Source organism: Mesitornis unicolor, unplaced genomic scaffold (assembly GCF_000695765.1).
Source record: "Mesitornis unicolor isolate BGI_N332 unplaced genomic scaffold, ASM69576v1 scaffold6755, whole genome shotgun sequence".
Classification (NCBI taxonomy): Eukaryota; Metazoa; Chordata; class Aves; order Mesitornithiformes; family Mesitornithidae; genus Mesitornis; species Mesitornis unicolor.
The window spans coordinates 31306-48140 of NW_010187419.1; the positions used below are offsets into that span (position 1 = coordinate 31306).

General features: G+C 42.0%; 1 protein-coding gene across 1 annotated transcript in view; it reads right to left on the bottom strand.

Moving 5' to 3' along the window:
* Positions 1–16835, bottom strand: part of IGF1R (insulin-like growth factor 1 receptor) — a gene marked incomplete at its 5' end in the record, with an annotated part of 163598 nt that overhangs the window by 8131 nt on the left and 138632 nt on the right. Inside the window, 9 exons of the mRNA XM_010185437.1 lie at positions 3484–3613; positions 5897–6056; positions 8067–8177; positions 8465–8694; positions 10583–10653; positions 11412–11517; positions 12443–12602; positions 12937–13073; positions 14485–14771. Coding sequence (XP_010183739.1) covers positions 3484–3613; positions 5897–6056; positions 8067–8177; positions 8465–8694; positions 10583–10653; positions 11412–11517; positions 12443–12602; positions 12937–13073; positions 14485–14771 — 1392 coding nt within the window. The remainder of the gene's footprint in view (positions 1–3483; positions 3614–5896; positions 6057–8066; positions 8178–8464; positions 8695–10582; positions 10654–11411; positions 11518–12442; positions 12603–12936; positions 13074–14484; positions 14772–16835) is intronic.

Below are 16835 nucleotides of genomic sequence, written 5' to 3' on the forward strand. Positions count from 1 at the left end.
GCACCTCATCTGCCTTCCCACTAGAAGCAGGCAAACCAGCCAACCTCCGCTCCCCAGGCACAACAACGCTTCTCAGGTAATGCTTCCCATTTATCCCTCTGCTTTGGTTTCTGCCCCGGTCCAAGTCAAAGGTGCAAAGTAAGGATCACAACATAGAGCAGCAAACAACAAAGGCAAGTTTGCAAAAACACACGGAAGAAATGTGAATGCTTTCCCAAGAGAAACTCAGTTCCCCCTCTTGCAGTCTGCATGTATGTAACCGTCTCAAAACAGAGCTTCTAGCTCCTTCCAACTCACGACAAAGGACAGCAGAAGAGAAAAAAGAAGTCTGTCTAATAATAGAAATTGATTACTGACGAAGAAAGATAAGCATAGTTATGCAATTGGGTAGTTTAGACGTAAGTATCGACGCTTTCTAAAAATACCTCCATTTAAAATGACTTTATTGAGCAGACGTGGCTCAAATTGTCTGCCCTGCATTGAAGAGTCATCTACTTTTAGAGCTGCTGGGCAAAGGAAGAAAATCTAGATGCTGGCTTGTCTTCTGCGGCTAAAATGCTGAGTCAAGCTTAGAGAAAAACAGCGTGGTTTCAATAGGGTATTGTTGTGAAAACAGGAGTCCAGTATTATTAGCTGGTTATGGCAGAGTGGTTTTATCTTTCGGTTATCCACTGTATCTAAAATGGTTTGCATCTGGAGCCAGAAGCCACAAACAGACTTGCAATTGTTTGCCTTTCAGGGGAGGGAGGGACAGAGGGGTCAACTCAACATTTTGGTGCCTTTGAAGCTACTTTGATCACTGCAGGAATAATGAGAAGAAGTCTTGCACACCTCCCAGCCGTATTATCATAACAAATACGCTTATGTTGCTCCTTCAAGGCAACCACCAGCTCTGAAAGAACACAAGATGCTGCAGCGTTATTTATAGAAATACACCCTCACCCTGAACACTCTTGCATTCGTTGTAAGATGTTCTCCTTCCCTAACGACAACAAAACCAGTCTTGTCTAATTACCTCATTCTGCAGTCTGAAGAGCAGTAAAAGAATGAATTGCTAAAACAAAACTCCACCCTTCAAAACCTCCAGACGCTCTTTTGCAGTTTGCCATTTCACCTTACAGCTTATAAATCTTGGACTCCAACCACTCGCACAGCTTTGTCTTTTTGACATTTTGGCTTCTAAAACTGATCTCGAAGAACACGGAACCAGATGTCACAACACCCGACCAAAAAGGCAGGAAAAACAATCTCAATGGTTTTTTACTGTCTGATGAAAATAAATGGCCCCCAAACCAGCCAAGCTACATCGTTGCCATGAAGCAACTTCAAAATCTGAACTCATACAAGGAGTCAGGTAACTTTTCCTGGCACGAAGAGCCCTTCGATGCACAGTGCCTGTTCTGAACGGTACTGAGAAGTAAACCAGAATGATCCATTTCGCCATGAGCAGATCGAGTAAGCAGACACTGCTTCACGACAGCGACAAGTCGAGCTCTGCTACATTTGGAATTCAGACTGACGTTTCTGAATCTACAGCTGTGGACACACGTGGCAAGCACAAACGTATACGTGTTCTGAACAAACAATACCTCGTGTTGAACCGGTATTTTGGTACCTCAAGACAGTTACACCTCTGTGAGCTCTATTTCAGAGTAAGTCATTTTTAACAATTATGATGACAAACCACTCCAAGGAGAAGCTGTCTGAAATACTGATGAGAGCTGCAGAGCTCTCCATAACACAATTTTTTCCTATGTTTTCAAGTAAAAATCTGACAGATTTTACTCCTCTCTCTCAAATTTTCCAACCTTATCAGCTACTTTCCTTCATGTGACTTCTGGCGAGGATATTTCTCTCGGACTGCCCCGCTGATAAACTACAATATTGTTTGCCCAGCCCTGCGTCAGACTGAACGACTGAGGAATGCCAAATCGTACTGACGTTAAAGGGAGGACCCACGTACTTCCTGCAGCAACTCGAGCACTGATTTACCTCTGATGCTTAATTTGGCGTCACACCTGCGGGTTTGGTCCTTTGTCTGGAATTTGAGTTGTGCTCAAACAATAATGTCACTTAACAGTTATACGTTACAAAGAGCGTATGGAGCAAGCGCAGTGCGTCACCAAAGCCGACACCTGATCGGCCGCAGCCGGCTTTTGATACAGTGGCTGGAGATGACGGCTGGACTTACAAGTTCCTGTTGTGTGGTAAGAACAGGCAGGTCAGCCAGCTCATACTCCAGCCTTGTTCACTTCTACATCTGGGGATTTTCTAGTGATATATTCCAAATTTCTGTCTGCTTTCTGAAGCCATTACATGTCCCAGAATTCTTTTACTGTGAAGGGACTGCCAAAAGCATGCCTGGGCTGTTCAGTTAGATAAATGGCTGATACAGGGCTTCTCCTTCAACTCAAAGTGGTTAGTTTCATCTGTTTCCAAGTCTGAGGGTTACTGGATTCATAAATAAGTTACAAGTCATATGCAAAAAAAAATTTAAGCAGCATTCTGGTGCTTTGCTTTTTCACTTGCTATGTAATTCCTCTTAGGAACCTTTCACTTGAAGCTGGTGCTGTGGACTGCAGTCCACTGACTCCAAAAATCCTCAAGCTGTTCAAAGAAGATGCAGTTTACTACTAAAATACCATTCCTACCGACTCCTAGACATTTGGAGGCAATCAGCTGCCAATTCTGTAACAGATCAGCAGTAAAAACATCTTGTTAGGAAGGCAGAGAAACCATAAAAGACAGAGTAGAGGTTTTGCCAGTACACGTTCATCTTCTGCCAAGCCCTCCCTACCTATCTGCAAAAGTTTGGGGGGTGTGTGTGGGAAACTGTTCCAGAGTATTATTTCTTCTACAAGTATATTGTGAAATTTCCCAAATGCCTCTATTAATAACTTCACAGATACAGCAACTCGGCAATGTGCTTTTAAAGAAAATCTCATTTCTGCATCTTGTGGTATATAAAACAAGCAAACCAAGCTCCAAATGGAGATGGATATACACAAGGGAGAACTCCCCCAAAAAAACCTGCCAGTGTACACAAACCGTCTGCGGGAAAGTAGAGTTATTTACACAGAAGGTTTTGATAGAAAAGCAGGTCAACACTGTGAACCTTTCTATATTCTTGGCAACTTTTAACGCATTTCTTGAAGGAGGGCAATTTGAAAAATGACAACTTGCTCTTCCAGGTGAGGGTAACGTTTTTTCATTGCACAACTGATTTTTACAACCCACAGCAGGAAACATGCTACCACCTCCAGGTTTGGAAATCCATTTAATTCTGCTCCCAGAGCAGAATTTAACCTCGTGAGTTCTTGATTTTGCAATGGAATTATGAAATATAAAGCAGAACGCTTCACAGTGGAAAAAGAGTTATCTTTGAAGAGACAGGAGGAGTATGCTTAGTGAAGCCTACTAAAACAAGAAAGAGGCTAGAAAGAAGAGGGGCTGAAGAGTGTTTCAGAGCCCCTTTTTTGTTACCAGACATCGGAGTGCGTTGTGAAGACTCCATCTTTCAGTGATTCTGGGGACATCCAGCGGACAGGCAGCAAACCCTTCCCTCCTTTACGATAATAATCTGTCTCGTAGATATCTCTTGTCATGCCAAAATCTAGAAGGTATAAACGTTTGGAGTTTGCATGATAAAATTATGAACATTTCCCCTTACACAAGTCACTGTAGCCAGCAGAGAATCAGTTTGGTGCAAGGAATCTGCAATCTATTACCACAACACTTTATTTGCAGGCATTTTACCTGCCGCCTGGGGCTGGTTAGCTTCCCTCCCAGCAAAACCAAGAGAGGTTTTTACCTCTGACTTCAGTGGGTGCGAAGTCTGAATGACTTAAATATACTAGTATGAAGAGTTTCAGGATTTATGCTCAAGCCTTGCAGTACACTAAGTCTTCTGAAGGTCATGTAATTCATTAATCTGTTCTCAAATGCAATGATTTTCTTTTCTCTCTAAAGAATGTAAAGAACTCCTTTAGCACTTGATACTATTGTCTTTAATTAAACAATCTCACATGTCGAGGGAAATGCGTGTCATTATTTTTCCTCTTTCCAAAGGTAATTTCCAGTGCCTGTATAATATTCCATCTCAAATGCTACAGAGGATTAGGCTATTCATTTATGACTAACACAGACCAGTATTAAAAACACACTTTGGGTTATACACATGTCCTTAGCTGTAAATACGTAGGCGTTTGCAAGACTTGGATCTAACAGTGCTCATCTCCTGACTGTAGCTCTGACTTATGCCAGGGTTTTTTTTGTTCTGTACAATCGGCTTGACGCACACAAAACTGCTGGGTGTTGGACCAGCCTATGTAAACCAGTAACTACGTTTGCAGACACTAACCAAAAAGTTATTAAATCAGGTGGCATAAAGTCTCTTACTAATATTAAATTCTGATATATTCTGCTAATACAGCAGATCTAGGGCAAAATCCACTTTATCAAAGGACCTGTAGCTGCCCCTTTTTTACTGGGAAAAGTGGAATGAAAAGAGGACAGAATTCCTCCAGTTCTCACAGTGGTTATTGCTACTCCATGGATGTCACCATGACCACTCCATGGATGTCACCATTACCAGTCCATGAATCAACCACTGATCCCTCTCATTCCCTGCCTGCTGAGGACACTGGTTCCCTCAATGGTTATGACTAAAAAGCCCAGCTGTGCAGCTGCTCCATCACTCCCACACACCAGGGTGATTTTATCCTGGCTGAACGAAAAAATTCTTTAAAAAACGTAATGCAAGTATGAAACAGATATACATTGAGTATAGGACAGTGCAGCATAAAGCTTTTCCTCTGAGATCCTAACAGTCTGAATTGAAGCATTCCAGTCAACATGCTCCCAAACTGTTTCCACACAAAGGGATTTTCAATACTGCACATAAATGAGAGCTGTGCAGCGTATTTCACGGAATGCTTTGGGGGTAACCATGCACCGTGTTAAAGGGAAGAAATGCACCACCTTCAGTTCAAAGAATTGTAAAATACTGGGGGAGGAGGAGTGAGAAAACTGGAATGGGAAGGATTTACACTGACTTCTTCCAAACCTGCAGAAAATGCACAAAATCCCCCAAAGATCTTATTTCCTAATTAACTGACTCAAAATGAAATCATTTTTATTTTCTCCCAAATGACAGGATTACTTACACAAATTATCAGAATTAAGTTCAGAGAAAAAGAATGAGTTTCCTACAGCAGAAGGCTGTTGCTATACATGTTATTTTAATATGCACAACTCAAAAACAGCCAAAAGCTTAAAATCAGCCTCTCTGGAGAGGAGTCTGAAAAAACTCATCTGACACTATTTTGGAGGGATGGTGAAGGGAAAAAAAAAGCAGTGCTCTAAGAGCAGAGCCGAGGAAAAGTCATTCTGTTGTCTGGAAAGCAGAACTCCAGTTCAGACTGGAAAGCACCCAGCTGAAGTCAGGCCTTACATTCCACTTCCAAATCAGATACGCTTTAAAATAACCCTAAATTTCTCCTTCTTGACTCAGTAAACAGGTGGAATTATTTTTGTGCATTAACAGAAAAGCGAATGACACACCAGTGGTAACTACACCATCCGCCCAGATGTCTGCAGCATCTGCACCTGGAATCACTGCTCCACAAGCTCTTTCTAAACCCAAATGCTATACTATTTTCTCACTGGAACAACAGCAAGTAGAGATATTCCAAGAGTTTCAACTCAATCTTGACTGCTCACAGGTCTTAAATCACAGCAGGCCTTCGTAAGGAACACACTTCATTCTGCAGAAATTTGAACGACGACTAAGTTTCAAAAGGTCTTTCAAACAGCTTTCAAAAAATTAAAATGCCTTCCAAGATGCTGAATTTTCAGGATGATGTTTTTCATTTGTGTGAAAGTCAAGAAAGCCCACCTCCAATTTTCACGGTGAAGTCTTCTGCCACCATGCAGTTTCTCGCAGCAAGGTCTCTGTGAACAAACTTGTTGGCGTTGAGGTATGCCATCCCATCAGCAATCTCCCCTGCCATCTGAATCATCTTCTTCAGAGTTGGAGGTGACTGGCCAGGATTACTCTGAGCAGGATTAAGATGATAAAACATGTAAGGGGCGGGATAAAAGTAACTATTTCTACATCAAACTGTAAAATACTATTTTTTAATTATTTTTTTCCCCAAAAAATAAATATCACATTATCACAATTCAGCCTGACATGATCCAGGGTAAACAGAAACTCATGATTATGTACACCACAGCATCTGCTTAGTGGGACAACAGTCCATATCAACCTGGGTTACAAACAGAACTCCCACGTAGCTCTTTTAGGCCATTCTGGTTTAGGAAATACAAGCCAGAAGGACTTTTTGGTATAAGGATGTTATCTTACACCTATGAAGTTTAAATGTCCATCCTCCTAGCACACAAGTTTGGAGATACAAAGCTGAAAGCTAATTTTAGAGATTTCTACTGTTTTCACAAAAAAACCAGATGATGTTAAATGATTTCATTTCCTGTTTCCCATAACCAGATGTCTCTTGAGTTACTTCTATTTGTAAACAGAAGAAAAGCTTCAGTGACAATTTCTTCTGAAGCAAATTCATTCCTTAGCATCCATGGATATATAGCTTCTGCCACTCTCAATCTCGTGGATGAAGGAGTTTGGGTATTTACACGCTATCAGTTAAGTCCCATCATCCCTTACCAGTATGGATTTGCCTAAGATTTACATCCCTTGGATAATCATCACTGACACAGTAGCCAAAACCAGAGCCTCATATACTGAATCCTACCAATGACAAAGACCCTAAAGTACACAGATGAAGTCACTGAACTTTATCACATCCCCATCCAGAGATTAAATGGTCCCTTATCCACATTCCTTGGCAAGTGTTCATTATCAGACTGTGCTACTTTGTGTTGAGATCATGAGCCATACCCACTACTTCCAGGCTCACAAGATTCAACATTCCCTACGGGAGCCAAGATGATATAACCAAGCCCAGGACCAATGCAAGTTGAATCCCCAGGAGGAAGAGAGGTACAGGAGCTGCATGGTTAAATTATCAGTAAAGCCAGTGACCAGGCAGGGCCTCCACCCACACAGTACTGAAGAATCCTGCCTTCCTCCTCATACAGCTCCTCAGAAGACTTCACTCAACTCCTCACATCAAGGAAGACAAAGAATTCATGCACAGGCCTATCACAGACTGCTTTGTAGAGCACCAGCACTCAAGACAGAAAAGCCAAGTACAGAGCTCATAATTTTGGTAGGTACTATATAAGGTCACTGTCCCTTTTAATGAAGTCTGTTGAATTCAATCAGGCCTATTTAATATAACCTCAAGCACAGTTAACCATAAATGCTAGTCAAGCCCTTAGCCCATAGTCCTACTGGTATTTTCTGGATGCTGTATTCAATATGACTGTTTTCTGTATCCAATCACTTAAGCAATGTGCTCCTGATAAGAGGCAATGCCCTCTGTTTATACCACACTCATCCTCTTGTGCACAAGCTGTGCTCATGTTCTGTGCCTTTAAGTTATTCACATCAGAACTTCTAGATCAAGGGCAAAACCTGCTGAGCTCATTTTCTACATAGTCAACTATGATTTCAGTGGCAAGTGACCTATGTGTCATCTTCATCCTTCAGACTCTGTATCATGTGGCAATTTTAGCTGTTAGCTAATATGTATACTCTTAATATGTAGGCCATCAGTCTAAGATAACTAGATTTTTGCTTTACAATAGAGGCAACAGGCAGGATGTAAAATGTGAATGCTGCAACGAGACAGTTTTGTTGTTTAACATCTTTGCGAGAAATTAGTCAAGATATTTAACTGAAATATGGAAATCAGAACTCAGTAACACAAGAAGGGACCTACTCCATGCAGTATACTGGGTTATTTGTAACAGGTAACTCATGAAAAAAAGGTGCTGCAGATCACAGAGCAGCTACGTTTTGTTCTTAGAGCTTAAGAAGAAGGGCAAGAAAGGCTAACTGCCTGCTGCTGCCAACGTGACACTGTTTTGTTCAAGCTGATTCTAACTGAAAAAATAAAAAAAACATCCAGCAACTCATGAATCACCTCTGTGTCTGGCCTCAATGATCTCAGGTAACTTTTGAGGTCCCCACGTGTCATCAGCTCCATGATAACCAGCGTAGGCTGGCCCTGAGAAACAACACCAAGCAGCCGAACCTGGAAGAGGAAAACCAAGCGTTCAATTACAAATACAGCCACTCAAACCATAGTAATTGTTTGTTCATGTTGACACGTATCCCCAGACACATGTGAACCTGTGTCTGAAAGCAGATTTGGCTCCACTCTGTGACTCCTGTTTAAGAACAATATTATAAAGCTGTGCAGAGTTGAAGCTAAAATCCAAAGTTCCTGTTTCAGGCAGTGAAGACGTGCCCTGAACACGCTCATGCCAGTAACCACCATGGCTGTAGGAATCACAGCCTTGTCACGTTCTCGTGACTTACCACGTGGTGACAATTGAACTCCTTCATCACCGAGGCCTCGTTTAGGAACTCTATCCTCTCACGCATGCTTGCAGACTCATTGACAGTCTTGATGGCCACCCTGGTCTCCGGCTCATCCTTCACCACTCCCTTGGCTATTCCCTCGTACACCATTCCAAAGGAGCCTTGCCCAAGCTCCCGACACATGGTGATCTTCTCACGGGGCACCTCCCATTCGTCTGGAACATACACTATGGAGAGAAGGGAGAGGCGGTGATGTTCCCGTTCTGCAAGTGGTGCGATCACTCACCACTTCACAATGCCAACTGCCCAAACAGTTTTGCTGTAAACAACACCAGACACAATGCTGAGACCGTGCACAATGTATGCACACAGCCCATAGTCTTTCCTATACAGAGATAGGTACATGCCTGGCATACAAGTAAGTCTTAAAGAAATGTGCAGATGGGCTTGAAGGGGCCTCTCTAAAGTACTGGGCATAATGAGACAGAAATAAGGAACCTCAAAGCACAAAACCAGGGTGGGAAGAGGGTTGAATCAATAACTTAGGCTTGAGCTTTTCTTGGGATTCTTGGTTTTCCAGTTCTTCCAGATAGCATCAAACATATTTGATCATCTCTATCACTTCAGTGCCTGCTGTATTCTCTATTAACAGATTGATTTTATGGCTGGAGGGAAACACACTCTCTGATCCAGCAGGCTCTTTGCATGGCACTATTCTGATCACTTGCACACACACGGCTGCACCAGTAAAGGCAGAGCTCGCCGCGGCTGCAGGTCTTTGATCTGAGGCAGAAGAGAGATCTCAGAAGGTGACTGCCAGGAGGGAGGACTGCCTCAGGCAAGAAGACATCTGAGCAGGCACTGATGCTGCTGCCTATCAGTCACCAAAGGAGGGGACACTTGTGTCACATGCTCTGGATGGGTGAAGTGACAGGATGCAAAAATAGAGGGTTATAGCACGAACACTGACAGACCTTTAACTCTAATGTGCTGCTATAAAAAAAGAACAGTGGAAGAGTCTGTTGCCACTCTGGCTAAACCCATTGGCCTCCTGGGGGCTTAGGAAACACCATTCTGGCAAGACGTCTACAGCAGCAGCACCAAACTAAACCATAAACAGAAGAACTGATGCCTCAAGGAAATTCACCTGATGTTCTGCTTTTCCCCTGCACTTGAAGAGCTTCACATGTACATAATCCATACAGTATGGGAACGTGCTCATTACAGACAACCACACCTCTGTGTATGTGTGAGGGGGGGAATAAATGAATTATCTAGCAAGTCGGGTACGAGGGCATGCCCCCCGCACACCACACATCTGACTTCAGAACTATAATTATTTCCCTCTGTTAGCAGAGCACTCAACACAAATATGCCAGCTGGCATCTAAACACTACCACAGTCCAATACCTCTAAATACTGTCATCGCCAAATATATAAATCAGTCACAAATACATTAGACCAACTTGAAACTAGCTTTAAAAAAAATGTTTTGTCAGCTAGAGAAAAATGGACGTATCTACATTCCAGATATTAAAAGAAACAAATATAGACTGCATTAAACATCCCTGCCTATTTTAACACAAAATTTCTGCATGTGGTATGTCTGGAAGTCCGCAATGTTGCTTTTCTCTTTCTGTAACCGTGAAAAGTTGTTGGAGAGTTTTATTGGGATTGGAAGTGAGGAGACGGTACTGGGTTTTTTAAATGTTACTATGTTCCATGTGAGAAGCAGACAGAATCAAGCAAGGGTGTTTGTTCCAACAGGTCAGAATAGGACTTAAAAGGGTAAACATGAAACATAAGGAATTCATTAATTCTTTCTTCATTCTAGCGAAAACATCACTGGATGAGTAGCTGATAATCTGAAAGTGAAACCAATGCATCCAAATTTGCCTCAACTGAATAAACTACAAAAAAATTTCAAAAACTCCCTGGTTTCAATAGACAGGTGACATTTATGTATTATCAATGATAGATTCCACTGCTGTGCTAAAAAAAACAAAGAGAGAAAGCGGTTTTACAACACATCTTTTAGTGGTTCATACCTTTCAAAGTCAGACACAAACAGAATATATGACAGTAAAAGCACCAGAAGTGCATGGCCACACTCACCATCTGAAGCACTGAAGTACTCCGGGTTCACAGAAGCGTAAAGTACTCCATTACCCAGTCTGTCACTGTTCCTGTTGAAATATTTTTTTCTTTTTTTTAATCTTTAAACCTAAGTAAATTTCAGACCACCTCTTCTACAGCTTTTCCACCATTTTCTTAACAACAAAATATTATTTACTGTATATGGGGAGCCTTTTAGACAATGAGGACAAACCCAGTTCTTATTCTACCTCAATAATCAATGGGAAGACAGCCCAGAGCAGCTTTCCCAGGAAACCTGCAGTCTTCTCTGTACCAAATCAGCACCAGAAAAGCGTAAACATGAGGTACTTCTAGCTGCTGGGTTAACTTCTTTTAAGAAAAGCAGCTGTATGGTGATACACCCAGGAGACCCGTGGCTGAGAAGTTCCTCTAACATCACCTGCTCAATTTTCAAAGGCAGGGCATTCTGTAGAATTTGGAAGAAATCAAATTAACCTAAATTGAACTAAGTTTTCATGATTTATATTGAGCCTTATTTCAGTCAAAGCTTCTGATTATATGGGTCCAGTGTGTGCCACCGTTGTCCCAGTGGATGTGCTCCTGACAACCCTTCCTCTTCCCTCCCAGACATGGCACCTTAATAAAAAGCCTCTTCACATCTCAAGCAGCAGCCAGATGCTTGCTGGTAACTCCAAACCAGCTCCTTCTACACCCCGACAACACAGGATCTACTTCAGCTTCTCAAGTCCTCTAATGCCATTTGCTTTTTAATTTCTAACTCGCTCCATGGGCACAGATTTGAAAATAAACATTCCTGCAGTTTTAAGCACAAGCACATACAACTCACCTCTTTTTGTTAAAGACGTACAGCATTATCAGTAAGCCCCCGATGATGAGCAGGAAAGCAATAGGGAGCACAATTATCAAGAGCTGGAAGTTTCCATAGTTTGCTGCTGCAACCAACAAGAAAACACTTGTATCAGGGTCTCTATAAAACCTCCATTAACAAAGAAACATTCAAAACCCACTCAGTGTGTTTCCATACAGGGAAGAAATCAAAGTACTCATTTTCTTGTCTGATGTGGAAAAATGTGCTCAGAAACACTCCCTGCCTGCAGATGAGTGGAACGAGAAAACAGACAGTGAAAAGTATTAATTTTGCACAGAACCGTGTCTGGCTGGGGTTTGTTTTCACAAGTTCTGCTTAAGGACTTGCATTCCTCAGTGAACAAAATGTAATTGTTCACTTGCATATTCAACTTTTCTCCACCTTTTGTTCACGTTGCAATTGCTTATACTTATAGTCAGAATATGCACACACTGCTCTCTACTTCAAGTTCTTCAAAGTCCAGAAAATGAGAAAACAAAAAAGGAACAGAAGATGGAGTTCCAGTTTTCTGTGGATGCCCCTCACGCAGAGGGTCTCTGTGGAAACTATGGTGATATTCTTTCAAAATACTAATGACTCCCATTCTCAGGACCAGCATCACCCTTTCATCAGGATGTTATCTTTATCAAATGTCACTTGGAACAGGTCATATGAAAAAGCATCTTGATATTTCAAGAGAAAAAAAAAAATCTAAACAACATATTTGTTTCTTGTATTACTTTGCAGTTTAAAACAGGTTTGCCTTATTGCTATGTTTTGTACAATCCAACTCCATCTTCTTGTGTGACATTCACTCAGGTACACCTCCTGGTTGTCAGTGCTTGCCAAAAAATGGAACAGAGAGGAGTTTCCAAAGAAGCATCAGCAAATAAGAGGAGTATTCAGACTACAGGCAAGAGGCTCACACACCCCATTACATACACACACATTAGGAATTATTAAAGACAAAAGCCCCCAAGTTTGGCACAGCCAACAAACATTCATCTTACATTTGGGTTGCACATAGAAAAAGACTGGCTCAGTCCATGACCCGTTTCCAGCCAACGAAGTGGCCTGAACTCTAGCAGAATAGTTTCCAGGGTTCAGGTGAGTGAGTTTAGCTCCTCCAAGCTTCTTGTACTGCTGTCTGGAAACACATTCCCGCTTCTCCTAAAAGCAAAAAAGCAATTTACAGTTTATGTTAGCATCTTCATGTTCCTCCATTCCTGAGAAAACAACGTGGCTGCAGGATAAGCTAGTTTGTATAAGTAAAAGCCCCATGTGATCAGTTTCTCTTCAAACACATTGAGGAGATCTGTGGCATTCAAAAACTGTCAAAATAAACAAAACCAGGAGCAGCACGGTGGTTGGTGCTGGTGTTTGAAATCACAGTTTCTATCCTTGGTCTGCATTACTGCACAGACGCATGTTAAGAAAGACCCTTTTTCTGTATAAATTGAAGTTATAAGCAGCAAGTCTTATCAGAGAAACGTTAAACCCTCACCTCTCCATGCTGCACATATTTGATTTCATACATCAGTATCAGCCCATTCGGATTTGCAGGCTCCAACCACTTCAGGTAGACGCTATTTTCTTCCTTTGCTTCCCACGCTACTGTTCCTGGAATGTTATCTGCTCCCTCTGTAAAATATTTACAAGCGATGTCAGAAGACGACCCGTAACTGTAACAGGAACTTACGCAACAACTGAGGAAAGACAAGGTTCGTACTATTCTTTGGGTATCAAAGCACTGCAGTAAGTGCTGTTCAAAGATCCAGTGAACAAAATGCGCGACGTGTACAGCTATGGACTCCCTGTTAGTCGCTGTGCTCTATCCATGTGCCTATAAACCTGCTCATCAGCATCTGGGTTCTTCCTTCCAAACTTTCCACTGCACCACAAAGGCGCAGACACAGCGAGTCTCACCAAACGCCTGTGAACACACAAGACCTGCCCCACTGACGGCCCTTTCCTAAAGCATCCAGTCTTAGAAATCTGTCGCAGTTTAAAATGGCCTCTCAGCAGCAGTTCAGGAATCGCTTTGTCCCCATTTCATTCTTGGTAACTTCATGTGTTTTGTTCAAAACCTAACAGGAACATGAAGACCATTTCAGCCAAAGAAAAAAGGCGATTTTTTCAAAAATACAGTTGTTTGGAAGAAAACAGAACTGTTTAGCCTTTAATTTTCAGAGCCATGCACTAAAAATCTGGGAATGCTTATTTCCTTTTCCCTGACCTCACTCATTTCCTTATTTCCTTGAAATAAGCAATACTTTTTGTGTTTTTACTGACACAGCTGGATCTGGATTATGAGAGTCTTTCCTTCCAGAAACAAAACAAAATTGCTACCATTCTGCATCAAATATTCCCAGACATCTGCTGGAGTCAGAAGTTCTTTGCTGGATGCGTATGAGCTTACACTAAAATCATCTCTATTCTTCTCCAGAGAAGTACAATCTGTCAAAGTCCCAAACACGAGGACAGCATTCAGTGCTTCCTACTGAAGTACTCTGGATGCCAGCAATTGGGCACAAAGCAACACAGTGCTCCTCCTGTTTCCAGGCTGGACAAACGCGTGGTCATTCTGTGACAGAAGCAGCATTTGGCAAACATTCCCACCAGCAAAACTCTTAACATCTGCAAACAGTTCAGAGTGAGCACAGCAAAACTAAACATTAGCAGAGAAATGCTGCCCTGTCTCCATTCAGCACACAGGGAATTGAAAAATAAAACCTTTTAACCCAACGTCTGTGGGGCTTCACCTTTATCGCTGGGAAACAGATCCTCTCATGATTATCTCACCACTCAATGCACACACTTCTGTCCAGATCTCAGGGCAGCCCCGACTCACATCACTCAGTTCACACAAGAGATCAGTCAAGGACATTCAGCTACTGTAGGAAAGTTTTATATAGCTCCAATTAACCTTCTTGCATACAATTTTTTTATTATACCCCAATGTTTTTCTATCTGTTTCTGGAGAGTTTGTCCTCCCTGAGATTTCACTCTCTCCAAAAAATAAAACCAGAATTTTATGCTTGTGAGAGCATACCTGAAGGCATGGTTCTTGCAAAGACAAAGTTGGAAGCGCTACAACCAAGCGTGTCAGCTTCGTGGTTGCAGCTGTGAATATCGATGCGGTAAAGAGTAAAAGGCTGGAGATGGGAGATCACAGTCCTCTCCTTGCCATCCACTTTGGTCTCAAAGAAGGGGTATTCCACCTCACTCTCCTCTGCGTCAGAGGCGTTGGTGAAGTGATCCGTCCCCGTCGCGTTCCTGTTTCGAGTGGCCAAAGTGGCGTTGGCGATTCGGAACACGTCCCTCCGCTTCCGATCAGGTCTGTGGAGCAAACAGACAAGGCTCTTTACAACAGAAAAGGTCTCTTAGTGAAACACCACTTTTCCTCCAGTGCCGTGCAAAAAACCCCAGTAAAATACGTAACTCTGCTAGTAAAATAAGGTAAATAAAGGAAACTGCAAAACAGGACGAAAGCTCTCTCTCAATCCGAACCTGCAGCATGTCAGCACATCCTACTGCTCTCGCTTCTGGTCAGAAACCAGTCAAAACTCGCACTGCGCCCCAAGATGAACGTGCAAACTTCTGACCTCATACAATAAACTGGATAGCAAAAATGGCCTCATTGTTATTCAATAAGCAACCCAGATTTGTCTTTAATGACAGTTATGTTGACGCTTAAAATAAAAATCAGATGTTAAAGGTTGAAAAGGTTAGGGAAGAAAACTGTTTTGAAGCTTGCTGGATTAGCAAAGCTGACTCTCAGTAGACCTAACTTCACAGCTGCAATAAAGTTACAGAACTTTGAATGTTTTGCACTGAGAGAAGAAACCCTGGAAGGTGCCTGCAAACCATGAATGTGAACCACCACTCATGTGTGGTGATCCGAGGATTTCTACTTCTCTCACCCAAACAACAGCTCTGCAAAGGAACAATGAGAAAACACAGCACTGATATTGTGGATAGCAAAGAGTTCAGCGAGGAACTCTGTGGAGCCTTACAGGCATCTGCATGAAGTTTATGCAGAGCTAAAAACTTGAGGATTTACAGCAACACTACCACTGTCTCTGGTCTAAGAAACCGCTGCAGTGGACAGGTCTGAGTATCAGTACAAGCATCAAAATGAACATGCTCCTATAACCGTGTGGATGGTATCAGCTCACCAACACACGACTGCTACCTGTTAGACTTGTCACTTGGTCTTGGGTCAGAGAAGAGAAAGCAACACAAAACTTGTTGGTGAAAACTACAGTCGTATCAGAAAAAGGAAAAGACCTGCAGGATAACTGCAAGGCAAACATGATTAAAACATCAAGAGATTTGACACCATTGCTTTTCTGTCAAGCAGCTTCCTGCTTTCATGAAAGGCACAGATAAAGACAAAAAACCAGGCATCCAAGGAAAAGTCTAGAGACAAAAACATGAAAATTCATCTATTCTGTTAAATGAGAGGAAAGAAGAGAAACAAAAGAGAAAAATTAGAAAACAACACTAAATAAAATCAATTTGGAATTAAAAAAGAAAAAAATGTGGGTAATTCAAGATGAAAGCTGTCTGTCCCATATTTATGGCAACTTTAATGTTACTTCTCAGACATCATCTACTCCACACAGAGCCCCTGCCTCACCCTGCTCATCACAGAACCAGAAAACCTGAAGAATACCTCATCCTCCTGTGGCCGTGTCTCCTCAAGACTAAGCCTAGTCCTGATGTCTGACATCTACCTCACCGCTGCAGTAACACACATGGGGTCATCCAGAAGCTGCACACAAGATCAGATCAACAGGCTTTTCAAGCAACCTTAGAACCACCCAGTCAAATATTTTCACGCTGTATTACACGCTGCATCTCTTTCATAATATCCTGGAGACGGGCAGAACGCTGGAAACAACTACTACTATTGTGGCTTGCATTAACACATTAATTAACTTCTCCCTTGGGAAAGAGGGAAAAAAAAAAGACATCAGCAAGTAATGAGCTGCTTAGATTTGTCCTATGGAGACCTCTCACTAGCTCATAATCTTTAATTTCCCTGACATACAGTCTCTTTAAAGTCGCTTACTATGCAGCTATTTCTGAGCGTTGCACCTTATCTACCCTTGCTGTTACCAAACACACTCTTATGACAGTAAGTTAAGAAAAATGGCAAACGGTCACACTTTCAGGAAATGCTGTGTGAACTGGACAGTTTATTTGTTACCATCCAAGTTCAAGGTTCTGTGAGTTTCCTTTGGGAGCAGACAAATGCAAGAAAATCTGGGAGAAGATAATGCATTTTAAATGACACAGCTTTAGTGAAATAAAAAAATCTTTTATAATAGACTTTCAAGTAGTTTAGACCTGACACGTGTCTTTTAAAACCTTCGTAAGGTCCAAAATGAGATCCCG